The following is an 18,296-nucleotide window of genomic DNA, read 5'->3' as shown; positions in this document are numbered from 1 at the left end:
GTGAGGCTGCATCTGACAGGCACTGGTGAGGTTGCATTGATCTCCTGCATCATGTCTGCAGTCTCTGATCATCTCCTGTATCATGTTTTCAATTTCTGACCATATCCTGTATCATGTTCACAGTCACCATCTCCTGTACTATGTCTGCAGTCTCTGACCATCTCTTGAACTATGTCTGCAGTCTCTGACCAACTCCTGTGTCATGTCTGCAGTCTCTGACCATCTCCTGTATCATGTCTGCTAGAGGTGCACCAAATGGACATTTTGCTAATGCTATAGCAGTGTGTTTCAGTAAGAAATTGCAGACATGAAACAGATGTCAAAAACCGAGGACACGATACAGGAGAAAGTTAGAGACTGGGGACATGATACAAGAGATGGTTAGAGACTGAGGACATGATACAAGAGATGGTTAGAGACTGAGGACATGATACAGGAGATGGTTAGAGACTGAGGATATGATACACGAGATGTTTATATATAAATGCTGGTTGTAGATAAAAATATACATTTTTTTTTTTAAATGTCATTTTCAGAATTGGTTTTCGGCCTAGTGCATACTTCATTTTTGGTTTTGGCACCAAAATTTTCATTGGGTACACCCCTACTTACCTTCTCTGTGTAATGGTTTTGCACAGAGAAGCCCTGATTCTACTCTTCTGGAACCCCCGGGACTTTTGGCTCCTTCTGCCTTCAGAGTTTCCCTATAGGAAGTTACAGAGTATAGTATAGCGTTCTCCTATAGGAAGGTACAAAGTATAGTACAGAGTTCTCCTATAAGAAGCTACAATGTATAGTATAAAGTTCCCCTATAGGAAGCCACAAAGTATAGTATAGAATTCCTCTATAGGAAGGAACAAAGTATAGTATAGAATTCCCCTACACAAAGCCACAAAGTATAGTATAGGTTTTCCCTATAGGACGCTACAAAGTATAGTATAGAGTTCTCCTATAGGAAGGTACAAAGTATAGTATATTCTCCTATGAGAAGCCACAAAAGTATAGTATAGAGCTCCCCTATAGGAAGATGCAAATTATAGTATAGAGTTCTCCTATAGGAAGGTACAACAAAAACTTCTGCCTTTAGAATCACTTGCTTCCTTCTCTTGCCCAGGACTACATGTCCCATGAGGCATTGCTCCTCCCACATTCAAGTTCTCAGGAATTTACTGACATGTATGGATGGTGTACTGCGTTGTATTTTCTGATGTGTAAAAAAAATAATGCATTCTCTATGCAGGCCAATTAATTGACTGACCAAGTAATCAATTATGAAAATATTTGATAATTATTTTCATAATCAATTGTTTCAGCCCCACATCTTTGAATCTCCTACCAGTTCATTTCTTTATTCATGGACCTTAGTCAGAGAGTGAGAAAACAATGAGGATTGTCTTTTATAGGAGTGACAGTGATGAGGGGATTATAGGGTCTAGTGTCCCCACCCTCTCTATCACTCATTGCCATCTTCCCAACAGAAGAAGTCCTGCACTTCCTTATTTAATCCATAATTTAGTCATGGATAACAGCGGGGCTGAGCCCCACCAGAGGTCAGAGAGTGAGAATGGGGGAGAACAACCAAGATGAAGACTGGACTGATCCTGAAGACCACCATCATTGTGTGTGTTATCTCCTCCCTCATCACTTTCTGTTTAAGGTTGCAAAGTTTTAGGATAATATATATCTATATATATCTATATATATATATATATATATATAGATATATATAGAAAATGGGTGTAAAAGAAGTCAGGACTATGTATTGTACAACTTATTATATAGGACACACCGGTTAGGATTTTATAGTACCAGAATGATGCATTGTACAATATAGAGCAGGGGTCTCAAACTGGCGGCCCTCCAGCTGTTGCTAAACTACAAGTCCCATGATGCATTGCAAGGCTGACAGTTACAAGCATGGCTCCCACAGGCAGAGGCATGATGGGACTTGTAGTTTTGCAACAGCTGGAGGGCCGGCAGTTTGAGACCCCTGATATAGAGTATATAGTGCCGGGGTCAGGAGTATGTAATTTAGAATATAAATTATATAGTGTAAGGGTCAGGACTTATAATATTGGTATTCAGTAATCAGTGGAAGATTAAATGTTTACATAAGACAAGTTGCAAAGGTCCCACACTGCTGCCTCCCATCTCCTGAGACTGCACTCAGTGACTTGGGCCTGAGACTATACAGACATATCCCTCCACCCAGCACCGCCAGCAGACAAGTGAACAAGTAATCCTGGGAGAATTGTTCTGTCAGAGATCAAGTCATAACTGGGTATGGGGCAGAAGACCCAAACCACATACCCCAGGTGCCTAGGTCTAGTAACATCTATGGTGAAAATTAACATTTTGCTGCCAGCTGAACCCCAAAATCTCCATAAATACAGTCTAGATACATAAATTGTGTCTGCAGCACAGAGAAGGAAAATTATCTGAGAGAAATATAGGAATACAGGATGGGAACACAGCTCAGGAAAGTGACCAGGGGATTACAGGCTGATATCACCCTGTCCCCGCCTTATTCTGGACCAATCAGTGAGCAGTATGGGTGGAAGAATGTATTTAGTGTTAATGACCCACCTGTGCTGATCTCTGTAGGAGTGTCCTCCTCTATAAATGTCCCCATTATGCGATCCTCCTCCATAGACTGCTGATCATCCCTCACATACCTCTCTTCTTCTTCTGCTTTAACCTCAAATTCTATATCGATTGGATCTCCACTCTAAATCAAGAAAATGAGAGAGAGAATATCATCTGTAAGATATAAGCTTTATTATTGTGACATCACATAAAAAATCTACACATTGGTGTTCATTTACTAAAGGCAAATCCACTACGTACTACAAGTGCACATGGAAGTGCAGTCACTGTAGATCTGAGGGGAGGATCTGAAATGAGGGGAAGCTCTGCTGATTTCTATCATCTAATCATATGCAAGCAAAAATGCATTTTTTTTTATTTTCCTTCTATGTTCCCCTCATCTACAGCGACTGCACCTCCAAGTGCACAGTGGATTTTCCTTTAGTAAATAAACCCCCTGTCTCCTCAAGTTCATGTTCTAGATGATCCATTCCACCAACCTTGTAACAGTGAGGGATGGTGTGACCTTCCTGTGTGGAATCCTGGGAATACAGAGGATGGGGACATCTCTCTGGTGGGTTCCTGGTATTTGGTGGCTCCATCACATCATTGTGTCTTTCCGAAAACTCCTCCATCACTCCATACTCCACATCTTTATACTCTTCTTTAACATCAATATTATCATCCCCGAAGTTTCCACTCTGAATATTTAATAAAACATTCATTGTAACAATCATGCTGTGTATAAATCAGAACTACCAATAATTGTCAATCTACCTGATGATGGTGAGGGATGGTGTGACCTTCCTGTGTGGAATCCTGGGAATACAGAGGATGGGGACATCTCTCTTGTGGGTTCCCATTACTGGATCCATCTGTAGGAAACACACACACTGACTGAATACATCGTTTCTGTGTGTTTATCAGATGATGGGGGATCTAGGTGGACCCTCTGTACTGCTCTCTCCTTTACAATAAAGTCTCCTCTTACCCGGTGATGTGAGGGGTGGCTGATTGTCCATCATGGCGTTATTGTAGAGATCCCTTTGTCCTTCTAAATACTCCCACTCCTCCATGGAGAAAGAGACAGTGACATCCTGACACCTTATAGGAACCTGACACACACAATGATACAGTCACTGTAAGGATAGGAAGAATCGACTTTTAAGTTTATACACTTCTTATTACATTTAGAGTCTGCTTGCAAAAACAAATGTATACTAAAAGGTTACTGAAACTGCTCCACAAGCTATGCTTTGCAAGTTTCTTCTGAAGTGCAAGAAGCAGGATGTGCCTGTGGTCACAGCTGACATTTGGGTTTTGCATACTTAGAACATATAGGGCGTAGTAGGAACATTATGCTGTGGTTTTATGTTCAAAATATGATAAGAGCTTAAGGTTAAAAACATATATTTAGACATGTTCCACAGAAATTATTTCTGGGCAGAAATCACCTAAAAATGTTGCTTATTGTATGACTAACATAGATGTGGATGTATGAAATGGATATTTTATAGATAGGCAACTCCTATCCTCATATTGATTAGTGGTTCCAAATTAGTAATAACTAATGCAGTAGGGAACAGACACAAAAGATACGCTCAGCATCTTTCCAAATAACGGTTCTCCTTTATTATGATGCATTTGAAGGTTTTTATACACATGATTACGTATGTATCACATTAATATTACAATTGTACGTTTATGGTAACAGGGGGCGTTACATAGGCAGGCTAATTCTAATCAGGACTCGAAAGAAGGCAAAACATGTACTGAAAACATTATTAGTGTCGTGTGCACAGTGAGGGCATTGTGCAATACATATAAAATAGAATACAATTATATACAGAACTTACAAATTTCCACTACAATGTATATGATTGGTTGCCCAAGGGGCCTTCCCTCTTGCGCTTTGTGTATATATTCAGTACTCAGGAAATAAAGAATTGTACTCTTGATAAGCCATACATCCTGCATGGTGTCTTGACTACCCGACCGGTCAGAGAGTTTTTCCAATGACCAGTTCGAGCGGAACTAGAGGGGCGTACCTTACAGTCACCATCCAGACACATTCCTTATCTGTTACTGGATAATGTCCCAGAATTCCCAGCACCGCTCACCTCTCCTGTCAGCAGCTCCATCATCTTCTTGGTGACTTCTAAAATCTTCTGCATGTTGTCTCTCTCAGGTTTTAGGGAGTCACATGGAGGCACTGTGATGGTCATATTATCACCTGACTTCACAAGAGGAAATCTCTGTATTGGAGAACCAATAACAATATCATGTTGGAATCCCAGAATCCTCCTCAACTCTCAGGTCAGGTCAGTGTTTTATTAATAGAGATAAGAGTGATGTCATATGACCTCTCAGAATCCTCACCTCTCCGGTCAGGTCTGTGTTTTATTAATAGAGATAAGTGCGATGTCATGTGACCTCCCAGAATCCTCACCTTTTCGGTCAGGTCTGTGTTTTATTAATAGAGATAAGAGTGATGTCATGCGACCTCCCAGAATCCTCCTCACCTTTCTGGTCAGGTCTGTGTTTTATTAATAGAGAAAAGCGTGATGTCATGTGACCTCTCAGAATCCTCCTCACCTCTCCTGTCAGCAGGTAGATGATCTCCAGGGTGAGGTTTAGTATCTTCTCAGTCATGTGACTCCGGTCCTCCTCCATCCTCATTGGTGCCGTCATTTGATCTATACAGGTCTTCTTGTAGACAGATAACTTTGGGAAATGAAATGGTAATGGTCACATAATAATAGGATATGGGTGTGGGGGGGGGGGAATAGGAAGGTTGCTGTACATTTAAGAACTACTGCCTTCATGCCCCTCTAAAAATGTCCCTGTCTATTTTGTGTCTGCAACATATTTCTTGATCAGTGAGATGGTGAGGTGAAGGCCCTTCGCTTGCTGGCAGGCGTTCTTTAAGAAGGTCCATCAGAGACCCCTATGAGCCCTAAAGCCACCTCTTACCTGAGAGCCTTGCAGCCTGACTACCATCTTAGAGGACCCCACAGCCCTTCAGTCCCACTAACCTCTCAGAGTTGTTCATCCCTATTAATTCCTAAAAGACCCCTAAAGTCCTTCAGCTACACTTCCTCCTCAGAGGTCCTAGAGTCTTTCAGATGAAGTAAACCTTCAGAGTCTTTCAGAATCCTTTAGTCCCACTACCTCCTCGCAGACCCTACTTTACTTGGAACCAGTGGCGCAACAACCATGGTAACAAAGGCCCCACCTGCCACCATGGAGAGGGCACCAATACAGCAGGAAAGAGTCCTGGGATCAGTGGAGTCTTCCCCGATAATCACCAAGTAGGACTGCTGAGAACAGGGTGTGAAGTACATTCAGCCTTTGCAGAGCCCTCTTGCTGTCCCTGATCTGCCCCAAACGTGGGAACAGCACCCTCCAACATCAACGGCTTGAAGTTCTACATACCGAATGGACTCTGCGCCGGCTCTGAGGGACCATTCACTGATGCTAGCTACAGGGTGGCGAGTGCCTGTATGTGGGTTGGGAGTCCTCGTTGTGTGTGGGGCTCTTGAGATGTGTGTGGGGGGCAGGATCAGCTCTCTGCACATCTCCAACTCCTCTCCTACCTCTGCCAGCTGCTCTCTGGAGTTTCTGCTCAGCCTTCTGTCCCCCCCATCTCTTCTCTTGTGTCCCTTCCAGGTCTGCCCATATTATTGCCCCTCCATCTGTCCCACCTATTCCTAACCATCCTCCTCATCTCATCCCCATGTCACCCCTGCCCATAACCCCCTCTGACTGGCACCCCAGTTGAGACACCCCCCCATTCCTGTGCCTCATACCACCCTTTGTCATCACTTGGAAACTTCAGTGGCTGCGATGTGCCAGATTTGGGGTCACAAAGAGCAAAGCACCTCACTGGGCACTGCAGGAAGCGATCAGAGGAGGTGAGCCCTGTGTGGGTGCGATCGGCAGAGGTGAGCCCTGTGTGTGTGTGCGATCGGCAGAGGTGAGCCCTGTGTGTGTGTGCGATCGGCAGAGGTGAGCCCTGTGTGTGTGTGCGATCGGCAGAGGTGAGCCCTGTGTGTGTGTGCGATCGGCAGAGGTGAGCCCTGTGTGTGTGTGCGATCGGCAGAGGTGAGCCCTGTGTGTGTGTGCGCGATCGGCAGAGGTGAGCCCTGTGTGTGTGCGCGCGATCGGCAGAGGTGAGCCCTGTGTGTGTGTGCGCGCGATCGGCAGAGGTGAGCCCTGTGTGTGTGTGCGATCGGCAGAGGTGAGCCCTGTGTGTGTGTGCGATCGGCAGAGGTGAGCCCTGTGTGTGCGTGCGATCGGCAGAGGTGAGCCCTGTGTGTGCGTGTGATCGGCAGAGGTGAGCCCTGTGTGTGCGTGCGATCGGCAGAGGTGAGCCCTGTGTGTGCGTGCGATCGGCAGAGGTGAGCCCTGTGTGTGCGTGCGATCGGCAGAGGTGAGCCCTGTGTGTGTGTGCGTGCGATCGGCAGAGGTGAGCCCTGTGTGTGTGTGCGTGCGATCGGCAGAGGTGAGCCCTGTGTGTGTGTGCGTGCGATCGGCAGAGGTGAGCCCTGTGTGTGTGTGTGCGATCGGCAGAGGTGAGCCCTGTGTGTGTGTGCGATCGGCAGAGGTGAGCCCTGTGTGTGTGTGCGATCGGCAGAGGTGAGCCCTGTGTGTGCGCAATAGGCAGAGGTGAGCCCTGTGTGTGCGCAATAGGCAGAGGTGAACCCTGTGTGTGCGCAATAGGCAGAGGTGAACCCTGTGTGTGCGCAATAGGCAGAGGTGAGCCCTGTGTGTGTGCGCAATAGGCAGAGGTGAGCCCTGTGTGTGCGCAATAGGCAGAGGTGAGCCCTGTGTGTGCGCAATAGGCAGAGGTGAGCCCTGTGTGTGCGCAATAGGCAGAGGTGAGCCCTGTGTGTGCGCAATAGGCAGAGGTGAGCCCTGTGTGTGCGCAATAGGCAGAGGTGAGCCCTGTGTGTGCGCAATAGGCAGAGGTGAGCCCTGTGTGTGCGCAATAGGCAGAGGTGAGCCCTGTGTGTGCAATAGGCAGAGGTGAGCCCTGTGTGTGCAATAGGCAGAGGTGAGCCCTGTGTGTGATTGGCAAAGGTGAGCCCAATGCGTGCGATTGGTGGAGGTAAGCCCTGTGTGTGCAATCGGCAGAGGTGAGCCCTGTGTGTGCACAATTGGTGGAGGTGAGCCGTGTGTGTGTGTGCGATCGGTGGAGGTGAAACCACCAGGTTGCAAAGGTCGTACTTGTGATAGGGCCCTGCTGTTCCACTATCATGGGGGGCAAAGAGAGCAGGAAAGGGTCCCACTGCAGAAGTAAAGGGCAACAGAATCAGTGGAAAGGGCCCTATGACCAGTGGGCCCTTCATGGTTTCTTGCACCAAGGCACTGAAGGTTCTAATTACACCTCTGTTCAGAATCTTCAGTATTCTTCATGGCAGGCTGAGGAATGTTTTCTTCCTCCTGACCAGCAATGTAAGAGGCTCTATGCTTCATACTCCTGACCCCCGCCTTCCATCATTTTGTTGGCTGCATATTGTAATGATTGCCCATTGGATGCCTGTGTAGTGTAATAATTGCCCTTTGTAGGCCATGTATGGTTAGGATGGTCATTGTCGTGTCTATTTATTGTCAGTGCAGTTTGTTTAGAGGACCATATTACTAGAATGTATCTCCAAAATAAAAAGAATGTTCCGGCCCCATAAATAGGTGAATGTTCTGACCCTGAAGAGGTTAATCTACAAATAAATGTTTGGTCAGCGCTTGCACTATGGACAAAATATCTGAATTCACAACATAATAGTTCCAATAAAACTTTCTAATAACAAAGTGTCAGACAACGCCTGGGGTAACCTGCCAGCACTTACAAACCCAGCTGTAGATGATAGGTGTGCTGGGCTCTGTAGTCCCACAGAGTTCATGGTGCCTATGAAGCAATAATAACTTCTATAGCAGTAAATAGGGAATACTGACATAAGGAGCAGAAGAGCCAATCCACTGCCAGAGTACTCCAGCAGATGGTGGGCCGGATTCCCATTAGATGTAAACAGAGAGGGTGCTTCTCCTAACCCGGTGACATCCGATGTGTTTGGATTGGAAAACACCAATCATTGTCCAGGAGGGCTATTGGCAGATGAAGAGGTTAAAATGCGCTCCTACCCCCACCTAGATTCCTTAACCATTTATAGCCCAGAATTACATCTTCTATATCATCATATATCACTAAATTCATACAAAACTTTATTTGTAATCATAAATAACTGGTAGAATTATATAAAAATGCATAAAACAGATGAATCAAAAACAAACAACTCAATATCAATATTCAGTCCAGTCGGAACAATTGTATTCAGCTGAAAAATCCACTTTGATTCCCATCTGGACGTCTTTTTGATAAAATTGTCCCCACCACTCGAGGTTCTCCATCTCATCCCTCCAAAATCCAGCCCCTTTCAGTGTCTCTGGAGGGGGCGCTGATCATTACTGTGCAAAATCTTATAGAAATCTTCCCTAATCCCAACCTTTAATTATCATTTCATTCCCCCCACATACAATGTCTGGAACCGATATTTACTGACATCAATAACTCCCCTCGTGGTACAGACTAAGGATGAGCTCTGGCGTGTTCGCACAACCCACATGCAGAGCCCGCCAGGAAGTCGGCATTGTGCTAATCACAGGCAGTGAGACATTGTCTCGAAGTCCAGCTGCAGAGATGGGGAAATATCTCACTGCCTGTGATTAGCGCAATGCCGACTTTCTGGTGGGCTCTGCACGTGGGCTGTGCGAACACGCCGGAGCTCATCTTTAGTACAGACCATAAATTCCCTCATTGTAATATACAGGGATATTCTACATTTCCACACTATATATGTGTGTATCATCATCTGCTGGAGATAAACGACGTCACAGTGACTATGGAGGAAGAGGACGGACATGACGGGGGGTTACTGGGTGTAAATAGAAAATAAGATCTTATTACCTCCTCTACTGCCACTTCCAGCAATGTCTTCTACTTCCTCCCGACTCACCTCTCACCCGGAACTTCCTGTCTGTACCTAACACCACTTTATGTCTTCCATAGAGACTTCCTGTCTGGATATGAGTGAGATCACCACCTTGTGGGGTTTAAAGGAACTGCAGCCCCAAGAAATGTCTCATAGTAACCATTCCTTTAAAGTGGTTGTAAACCCTTACAACACACTTTGACCTACAGTTAAGCCTAGATTAAGGCTTACCTGTAGGTCCAAGAAATATCTCCTAAACCTACACGGTTTAGGAGATATTTGCCAAAAGACAGGCACTGCTGTCTACGGCACATGCGCCATAGACAGCGGTGCACAGGTGCACTGAGCGCGGCACCCGTCAACGGTGATATGCCATGCGTGGCGGCTCCCGTGCACATGCGTGGGAGTGACGTCATCGCGGCTTCGCCGAATGACAGCGGCGGAGCAGCGAGACCCACCGAGAAGATGGATACGCCGGACTACAGGGGACAGCGGTGACTTCGCTGGCTCCTGTGTCAGGTAAGTGACACATAATGGACTACTATGCGATGCATAGTAGTCCATTATGCTTTACCTTTGCAGGGAATGAAAGAGGAAGTAAACTCATCAGGGTTTACTTCCTCTTTAACCACCTCAATATTGGACACTTTCAACCCCCTTTCATGCAACTCTGTACCCATATAACAGTTTTATCATTTTTTTCACACAAATATAGCTTTCTTTTGGTGGTATTTAATAACCACTGGGTTGTTTATTTTTTAAGCTACAAATGAAAAAAGACTGAAAATTTTTCATAGTTTCTGTTATACATTTTTTTTCAAAAATTTTATTGAAATTTGCAAATTACAAAAGACAGAGGTGACAAGACACCTCAACAGACAGAGGGTAGCAGATAGCAGATACAAGGAATGAGAATATATTTGAAAACCACCACTGATTGAGGCAACAACCGATAGGAAAGTAGGGTATCAAACGTTGCTAAGATCAAGGAGACGTGGATGGATGAGAACAGAGGAAAGGTGATAGACCTCACATAGGGTCCAGAAAGGTGCCCTAAAAGCAGTGCATCTCCTGACCCTAAGATAAAGCTAGTGGTTGGAATGAAGAATATAGCTAGATCTAGCTACTAGAACTCTCAGAACGTTGCAGGAGTTGATCTTGATCATAACAAAATGAAGTGAGTAAAGCCAGCAATTCTGAGTCTGAAAACGTGCAAACGATAAATACTTGCCATCTGGAAGTAAAACTTATTGCACATTTCCAGGTCAAGCTTTTCATGCTAGAACAAGGTTTTTAATTCCTTATTTTTTTTGAGAATGGCCCTTCATGCCACTAGCAGGTAAATTGTGATCCAGTGTCAGTGAGCGATTCTCTGCTGTGATGATGGTGGCTTGGGAATAAAAATGGGTCATTCAGGATATGCAGTTAGGTGACTCCGTAGATGAAGGTAATCTAAAGGTAAAGAGATAGGTTGATAGCACCCAGGTTCTAAGGGATCTTTGCCTTTCTTAGCTAATAGTTTAATATACACCTGATTGCCAGTTGACAAATAGGTGCCATCTGACCAAATCTTATTATATACGTCTGCCAAAGCTGGATGAATAATGTCTTTAAAATCACTTAAAGAATGCCCCAGTGAACCCGTCAGGGCCAGGGGATTTATTGTTTGGTAAATGCTGTATAAATTCCTTATTTCATCAGAGGTAGGGTTGCCCCCTCATCTCTTTAGACCTGAACACATATGAATTACACGGGTTCTGAGGCTAATTTAATGCAGATAGGCACCAAGTGAGTTTAATTAATACCGTAATCAGCCACAGAATCTGTGTAATTCATGTTTCAGTTTTGAAGTTATGAGGTGGCAACCCTAGGAGATAGGCATATTTAAAGTAATTGTAAAGTCTAATTTTTTTTCTCTAAAAATACCAGACATGTTATACTTACCTGCTCTGTAATGGTTTTGCACAGGGCAGGCCTCTTCTTGGGTCCCTCTTTGGCTCTCCTGGCCCCTCCCACCTGTAGAGTGCCCCCACAGTAAGTAGCTTGCTATGGGGGCACCCGAGCTGAGTCACAGCTCTGTGGGTCCATTCAGACACGGAGCCCCCATTCGGCCCCCATCCTCTCTAACTGACTTGGACTGAAAGCAGCAGAAGACAATGGTACTGCTGCTGTGTCCCAGCCCATCAGGAGGAGAGTCCTGGAAGGCTGAGGCACTCGTGGACATCGCTGAAAAGATATGGGGGCTCAGGTAAGTATTAGGGGGGTGAGGGGGGCTGTTGCACACAGAGGGCCTTTTATCTTAATGCATAGAATGCATTTTCTGCCTTTGCAACACCTTTAAGAGCTCTAGTCGGGAGGACGCTATGGTAGGGAGCCTTCCTGTCTGAACATGACATCACTTCCTGTCTGTACCTGACATGGCTTCCTGTCTCCCATAAAGACCTCTGGGTAGAAGTGAGATCACCACCTTGTGGAGATCAGAGGAACTGCAGCCCTGAGAAACATCTGGTAGTGTGAACACGGCCCTGTGCTTTGTGTGTATGTACTGTATATCCTTATAGATGGGTAATCTCCACTCCCACCAAGGGGGATAGAAATATATTACTGCTCGGGGGGGGGGGGGGGACATTTTGGCCCCTTTGATTTTGCAGTAAAATTGATCGCAGATCTAGTCATGTAGAACAGGGGTGCCCAACCTTTTTAAGAGCGAGGGCCACTTAAGCAACTTGGTAACCAGTCGCGGGCCACAATGAGCGGAGCGGGTGGATGACAGGTCGCGGCTACTCTATAGGCCCTCTGATCCGATTCACCCAGATGGAAGGGGACAAATTCCCTTCTATTTTTTTTTATCTGATTTTTAGGATCAGATTGGAGGCAGGCGGGAGTAAATGGACAAAAGTCTGTTTACATCTGCCGCTCTGTAGAGGTGAATTTAGGATCCGATTGGGTTGGGCCGATCGTGTGAAAAGGGCCTAAACTGCTTTCACACTGATGGGCTCCGGTTTACCCACGCCACAGGTACAGCGTAGTGCACCTGTTTCTATCCTGTAGGTTAACTGAACTTTGCCATAGACTCTGCCTGTGTCAAAAGCCGACGCTGTACAGGAAGCATCGGCTTATGGGGCTCTGCACTGCAGCCACTTTCTTCCTCTACCACCAGCTTCATTCACAACACTGATGCTGTGGTATGACGGGTCGGCAACCTGCGATCTGGGCTTGCTAACCCACCATTCCCGAGCAGGAGGTCGTGGGCCACATCAGAGGGCTCCGTGGGCCACATGTGGCCCCCGGGGCGCTGGTTGGCCACCCCTGATGTAGAACATCTGTTATATGGATACAAAGAGCCCCAGCCGAGAGTAAAGGGTGGAAATGGCTCCTGATCCCCAGATTTGGGCAATTGTGTCACCAATAAAAATAGAATAAAACCTGTGCTTAGTGTAACAACTCAAATACCTACAAAAATAACCTATACCGGACTGCTTCTGTAACAAAGGTAAGTATTCCCTTTATCAACTAGAAGAGCATTATGTGTCACAGCGCTGTCCTATTGTGTGTGCACATAAATCATCACAAATACACTAAAATATGTGGAGACATTCATATATAAAGTGCTGGGAGCTCAAATAATATTCTCTGAAGATCTACTGCTTCCACTTTACACCTACTTCACTGATCTTACGGTGTTTATCAATAAATGAAGTAAACTGATCCATGTGCAAATTCATATACACCATAAAGTGCTTTGTGCTCAAGATGCTGTTCCCTGGAGATGATAGCAATTGTATCCAGGTAAAGCTTTATGTGCACACTGTGCAAAGGAAACAGTACACTAAGTGAAAATAGTGCAGCTCCCTACCTGTTAGTATATTATGAAGAGAATAACAGGAACGGATCCAGTTAAACTGAATACAGTGTATAAATATATATATATACAACACACCTGGGATGAATATATATCGTCGACATACTATAACTGAAGCTAACCGACTCGCCTGCCTATTCTATCTAACTTAAATCAAATGACACTGTCTCTCTGTCTATCTCTCTTCACTACTGCAACACACTACACAGGGCCACCACACAGGCGGCCTTATATAGTGTGGGGCATGTACTAAACCCCCTGAGACATAATTGGCCAAAGCCACCCTGGCTTTGGCCAATCATGGCTCTCTGTTTTTTCTGTGCTGTGATTGCCCAATGCATGCGGGTCATAGTGCATGGTTGGCCAATCAGCAGCCAACAATGCACTGCGATGCCCCAGTGAATTATGGGCCATGGTGTGCCACTCGAATTTGGCAAGAACGGCCCATAATGTTCGTAATTTGCCGAAGGGCCGAACAGACGATGTTCGAGTCGAACACGAAGCTCATCCCTAATCTTCACACATCCTTGTCCAGGCCATGCCCCCAGTCTACAATGTTCAACAGAACCTGGATGTCCTGTCACAGATCAATTATTCAGATCTAAACGTCACAGACCAGCGTTTGCTTCACATAAAACAGCTCACAGAAATTGACGAGAGTTTGCAAGCACGTAAATCTGCTGCTCTGAATGGTTGGCCAGATTCAAAGATGGAAGTGCCATTACTTGTGAGAGAATATTGGACTTTCAGACATGAAATCGGCATTCAGGATGACATACTTTACAAGGGACCAATAGTCATCATTCCTAAATCTCTTAGCCCTTGTACACACGGTCGGACATTCCGATGGAAAATGTCCGATCAGACCGTGTTGTCGGATAATCCGACCGTGTGTGGGCTCCATCGGACTGTTTCCGTCGGAATATCCGACGGACAAAGTTTTAGAGCTGGGCTATAAAACTTTCCGACAACATGATCCGATCGGACTTTGTCCGATTGTGTGTAGAGAATTCCGTTCGAACAAAGTGCCACGCATGCTCAGATTAAATTCCTAGACCAAAGCTATTGGCTACTAGCCTGAACGTAGTCCCATCCTAACGAAATAACGTCATCACGTTACGTGCGATCGGATTTTCCGACAACTTTGTCTGACCGTGTGTATGCAACACCAGTTTCGGACAAAATTTGTCGGACAAAATCCGATGGATTTTGTTGTCGGAATGTCCGACCGTGTGTACAAGGGCTAAGATCGGTGATATTCATTCATGCCAGTCACATTGGTGGAGAAGCATGCTATAGACAGGCACGAGATACCTTATATTGGCCCAACATGCAAAATGAGATTAGAGACTTTGTTAGCCGTTGCTCAGCATGAAATTAATATGCACAGGCACAACAGAAAGAACCCATAATGTCACATGTGCTGCCCACCCGGCCTTGGAAAATTGTAAGCATGGATTTACTGAATCATACCGGGCAAAATGTTCTACTGATTGTGGGTCACTATTCTGATTTTTGGAGGATTGAGCAGCTCCTGACCTGTCTGCTGAAACTACAGTGGAAAAGAAATGGGGAAGAAACTGTGCTACAGTATAAATTAAAACAATCTCCAGAGGGATATGGTAATAAATGAAAGCTGCAGTTCTATCTTGTACCAAAAAATACAGCATATACATGAATTTGTAGAAATAAAGAACCGCGCTAACTCACAATAAAGTGATATAATACCCACCAATCAGGTCCACCCTCCCCTTAGCCAACCGTGCAAACCCCAGTGCTAATTGGTCAAGCCAATAAAGGATGAAAATTGCTCACCAATATATTGACTCAAAAATTTGTAAATATAAAAAGTCCATCCAGAAATCTTATGCTGTGAGCCGTGTAGAATCCACCACCACCTATGTATAAAATGGCTTCTTACCAGAACCCTCAGACCCCAGAGGGTCAACAATCGCTCATCAAAATTTTGGGACCCAATTGCAGCTGGTATACACAGTGGAGATGATTCTGGATGGCTGTGGATTGTGAAGGATGGAGAAGCTGCCACAATTATGATGAGCGATTGTTGACCCTATGGGGCCTGAGGGTTCTGGTAAGAAGCCATTTTATACATAGGTGGTGGTGGATTCTACACGGCTCACAGCAGAAGATTTCTGGATGGACTTTTTTATGTTTAGTTATTTATATCATTCATAAGTTTATCAGTCATGTTTATGGTCACAAGTGGTGTTTATTTTTGACGTTGACATTTTAGAGGATTCGTTTATTACTAGTCACATATTTTGCTTCATTTATTTGGAGCATCTATACACATTTTGTTTATGTCACAAATTTTTGAGTCAATATATTGGTGAGAAATTGTCATCCTTTATTGGCTTGACCAATTAGCACTGGGGTTTGCACTGCTGAAACTACAATCAAGTGTTGTGAAGTACATATGGCCTGCCGGACAGAGTAATCTAGGATAATGGACCTCAATTTGCATGTGAGCAATTCAGACGGTTCTCTACAGATTGGGGGTTTGGACATCTCAGCCCTGCGGCACCCACCAGCTAGTGCAAAGCAGCTGTAAGCCCTTGTACACATGGTCGGAGAATCCATCAGAATGTGTCCTATCGGACCGTGTCGTCGGATATTCCGACTGTGTGTGGTATGCTTCGGACTGATTCCGTCGGAATATCCGTCGGACCCAATTTTCCAACATGTTGGAAATATTTTCCGACCAACTGGTTCGATCGGACATACTCCGAACATGTGTAGAGAATTTTGATCGGACCAAGAGCCACGCATGCTCAGATCAAATTCCTACATCAAATCTATTGGCTACTAGCCTGAACGTAGTCCCATCGTAACGAAATTACGCCATCACGTTCTGAATGATCGGATTTTTCGACAACTTAGTCCGACCGTGTGTATGCAACAGTTTCGGACAAGATCCGACAAACAAAATCCGACGGATTTGGTTGTCGAAATCTCCGACCGTGTGTACAGGGGCTAAAGAAACTAAAGCATCTTTGCAAGAAGTCCCAATATGATGGTAATGACCGGTGGAAAACAATTTTACATTGGAGGAACACCCCAACCGAAGGTGTGGACAGCAGTCCTGCGCAGCGCTTGTTTCCAAGGAGACTGAAGACTTCATTACCTGTGGCAAACAAATTGCTTGAACCTTCTGTGGTTGCAGGTGTACTGGAGAAACTCTGACGTAGGAAGCAGATCTACAAACTGACATTTGATGTGTCTGCCAAAGACTTACCTGAGCTAAGAACTGGAGAGTCAATCCCTATGAAGCTGCTGCCTGGTAACAGGACTGGTCCCTGGAGACTGGGCTAGGGTTGCCAGCTTTTCTTTAAGTCAATCCCGAACACGTTAGTGGTGCACATTTTTTTATAGCATAAGCAACACATATATCTTGCGAGTAAATAATATTTCTAATCATATAAAGTTAATCACAAGACTCCCCCTTTACATCAGAGACCACAGAATTCTCTTTTATACCTGAATATACAGAGTTCCCTTTTTACATCTAAATCCGCAGAGTTCCCCTTTTACATCTGAACACGCAGAGTTCCCTTTCACTGTAAGGGGGGACTCTGTAGACTGTGATGTAAGGGAGAACTCTGGGGACTCTGACATAAGGGGTGCTCTGGGAACTCTGATTTAAGGGGGAACAGTGGTGTAAAGGGGAACACTGCGGCCTCTGGTGTAAAAGGGAACACTGCGGCCTCTGGTGTAAAAGGGAACACTGTGGCCTCTGGTGTAAAGGGGAACAATGTGGCCTCTGGTGTAAAGGGGAACTCTGATGTAAGGGGTGCTCTGAGAACCATGATTTACCTTAGTATACTCACTTAGAGGCAGGAGAGAGAAGGGGGGGAGACTTCATTCACAGACAGGAATGGATGGTGAGCTCACTCACCCCTTGGCAGTCAGCACCTCTCATCCAGATGTATCTGCGACTGCTGGGCTTCAAATTTCCTTACCCCGCTTTCCTTTTTTGAGGCACAGTGCTGGGGATTGGAGTGTGGGCAGACACAAAGGGGTAGAGGGCAGAAGAGGAGCAGATTGAGCCCTCTCTCCTCTCCAGCCAGTGGGGGGGGGGGGCAGAGAAGGGGGATAGTTAGTGCTGGCTTTAGGCAGTGGGAAAGAGTGTAACAAACACTCTTGGCTTAGACAACAGCAGCCAGAAACCCTGCTGGGAAGCCATAGTCCAGTCTGAATAAAGTGTCCGGGTTTCTGGCGGTCTGAAACTCAAACACATGATCCAAAACCCAAACTGTCTGGGTGAGTCCTGGACAGGTGGTGACCCTAGACTGGGCACCTCTGTTCAGAGAGATGCTCCTCACTCATATCTTGTAGATGTGGAAGGCAATCTCTACCGCTGCAATTGAGTGGACCTGTGAGTTGCAGAACAACTCACAGAACAAGCCTATAAGCATCCTGCACTTGATCCTCCTGAAGCACTCAATGCCCCTAGTCCAACAATGTCCCTTGTCCTACAATGTCCAGTGTCCTACAATGCCCCTAGTCCTACAATGCCTCTGGTCCTACAATGCCTCTAGACCTACAATGTTCCTAGACCTACAATGCCCCTATCCCTACAATGCCCCTAGTCCTAAAATGCCCCGAGACCTACAATATCTCTAGACCTACAGTGCCCCTAGTCTTACAATACCCCTAGACCTACAATGTCCCTTGTCCTACAATGCCCCTAGACTTACAATATCCCTTGTCCTACAATATACCTAGACCTACAATGCCCCTAGTCCTACAATGTCCTTAGACCTACAATGCCCCTAGTCCTACAATGTACCTTGTCCTACAATGCGTCTAGACCTACAATGCCCCTAGTCCTACAAAGT

The 18,296-nt window shown here is 45.5% G+C and overlaps 1 protein-coding gene across 1 annotated transcript in view; it reads right to left on the bottom strand.

Moving 5' to 3' along the window:
- The window catches only part of LOC143986875 (uncharacterized), a 209,484-nt gene that overhangs the window by 110,267 nt on the left and 80,921 nt on the right, over positions 1-18,296 (bottom strand). The window contains 6 exon segments of the mRNA XM_077485282.1: positions 2,587-2,728; positions 3,087-3,287; positions 3,364-3,461; positions 3,578-3,701; positions 4,707-4,841; positions 5,182-5,310. Coding sequence (XP_077341408.1) covers positions 2,587-2,728; positions 3,087-3,287; positions 3,364-3,461; positions 3,578-3,701; positions 4,707-4,841; positions 5,182-5,310 — 829 coding nt within the window.

This window comes from Lithobates pipiens, unplaced genomic scaffold (assembly GCF_037356315.1).
Source record: "Lithobates pipiens isolate NorthernLeopardFrog02 unplaced genomic scaffold, aLitPip1_a1.2 Scaffold_18, whole genome shotgun sequence".
NCBI lineage: Eukaryota > Metazoa > Chordata > Amphibia > Anura > Ranidae > Lithobates > Lithobates pipiens.
Note: the sequence above shows the minus strand (reverse complement) of the source record. Positions and strands in the feature narration are given on the sequence as shown.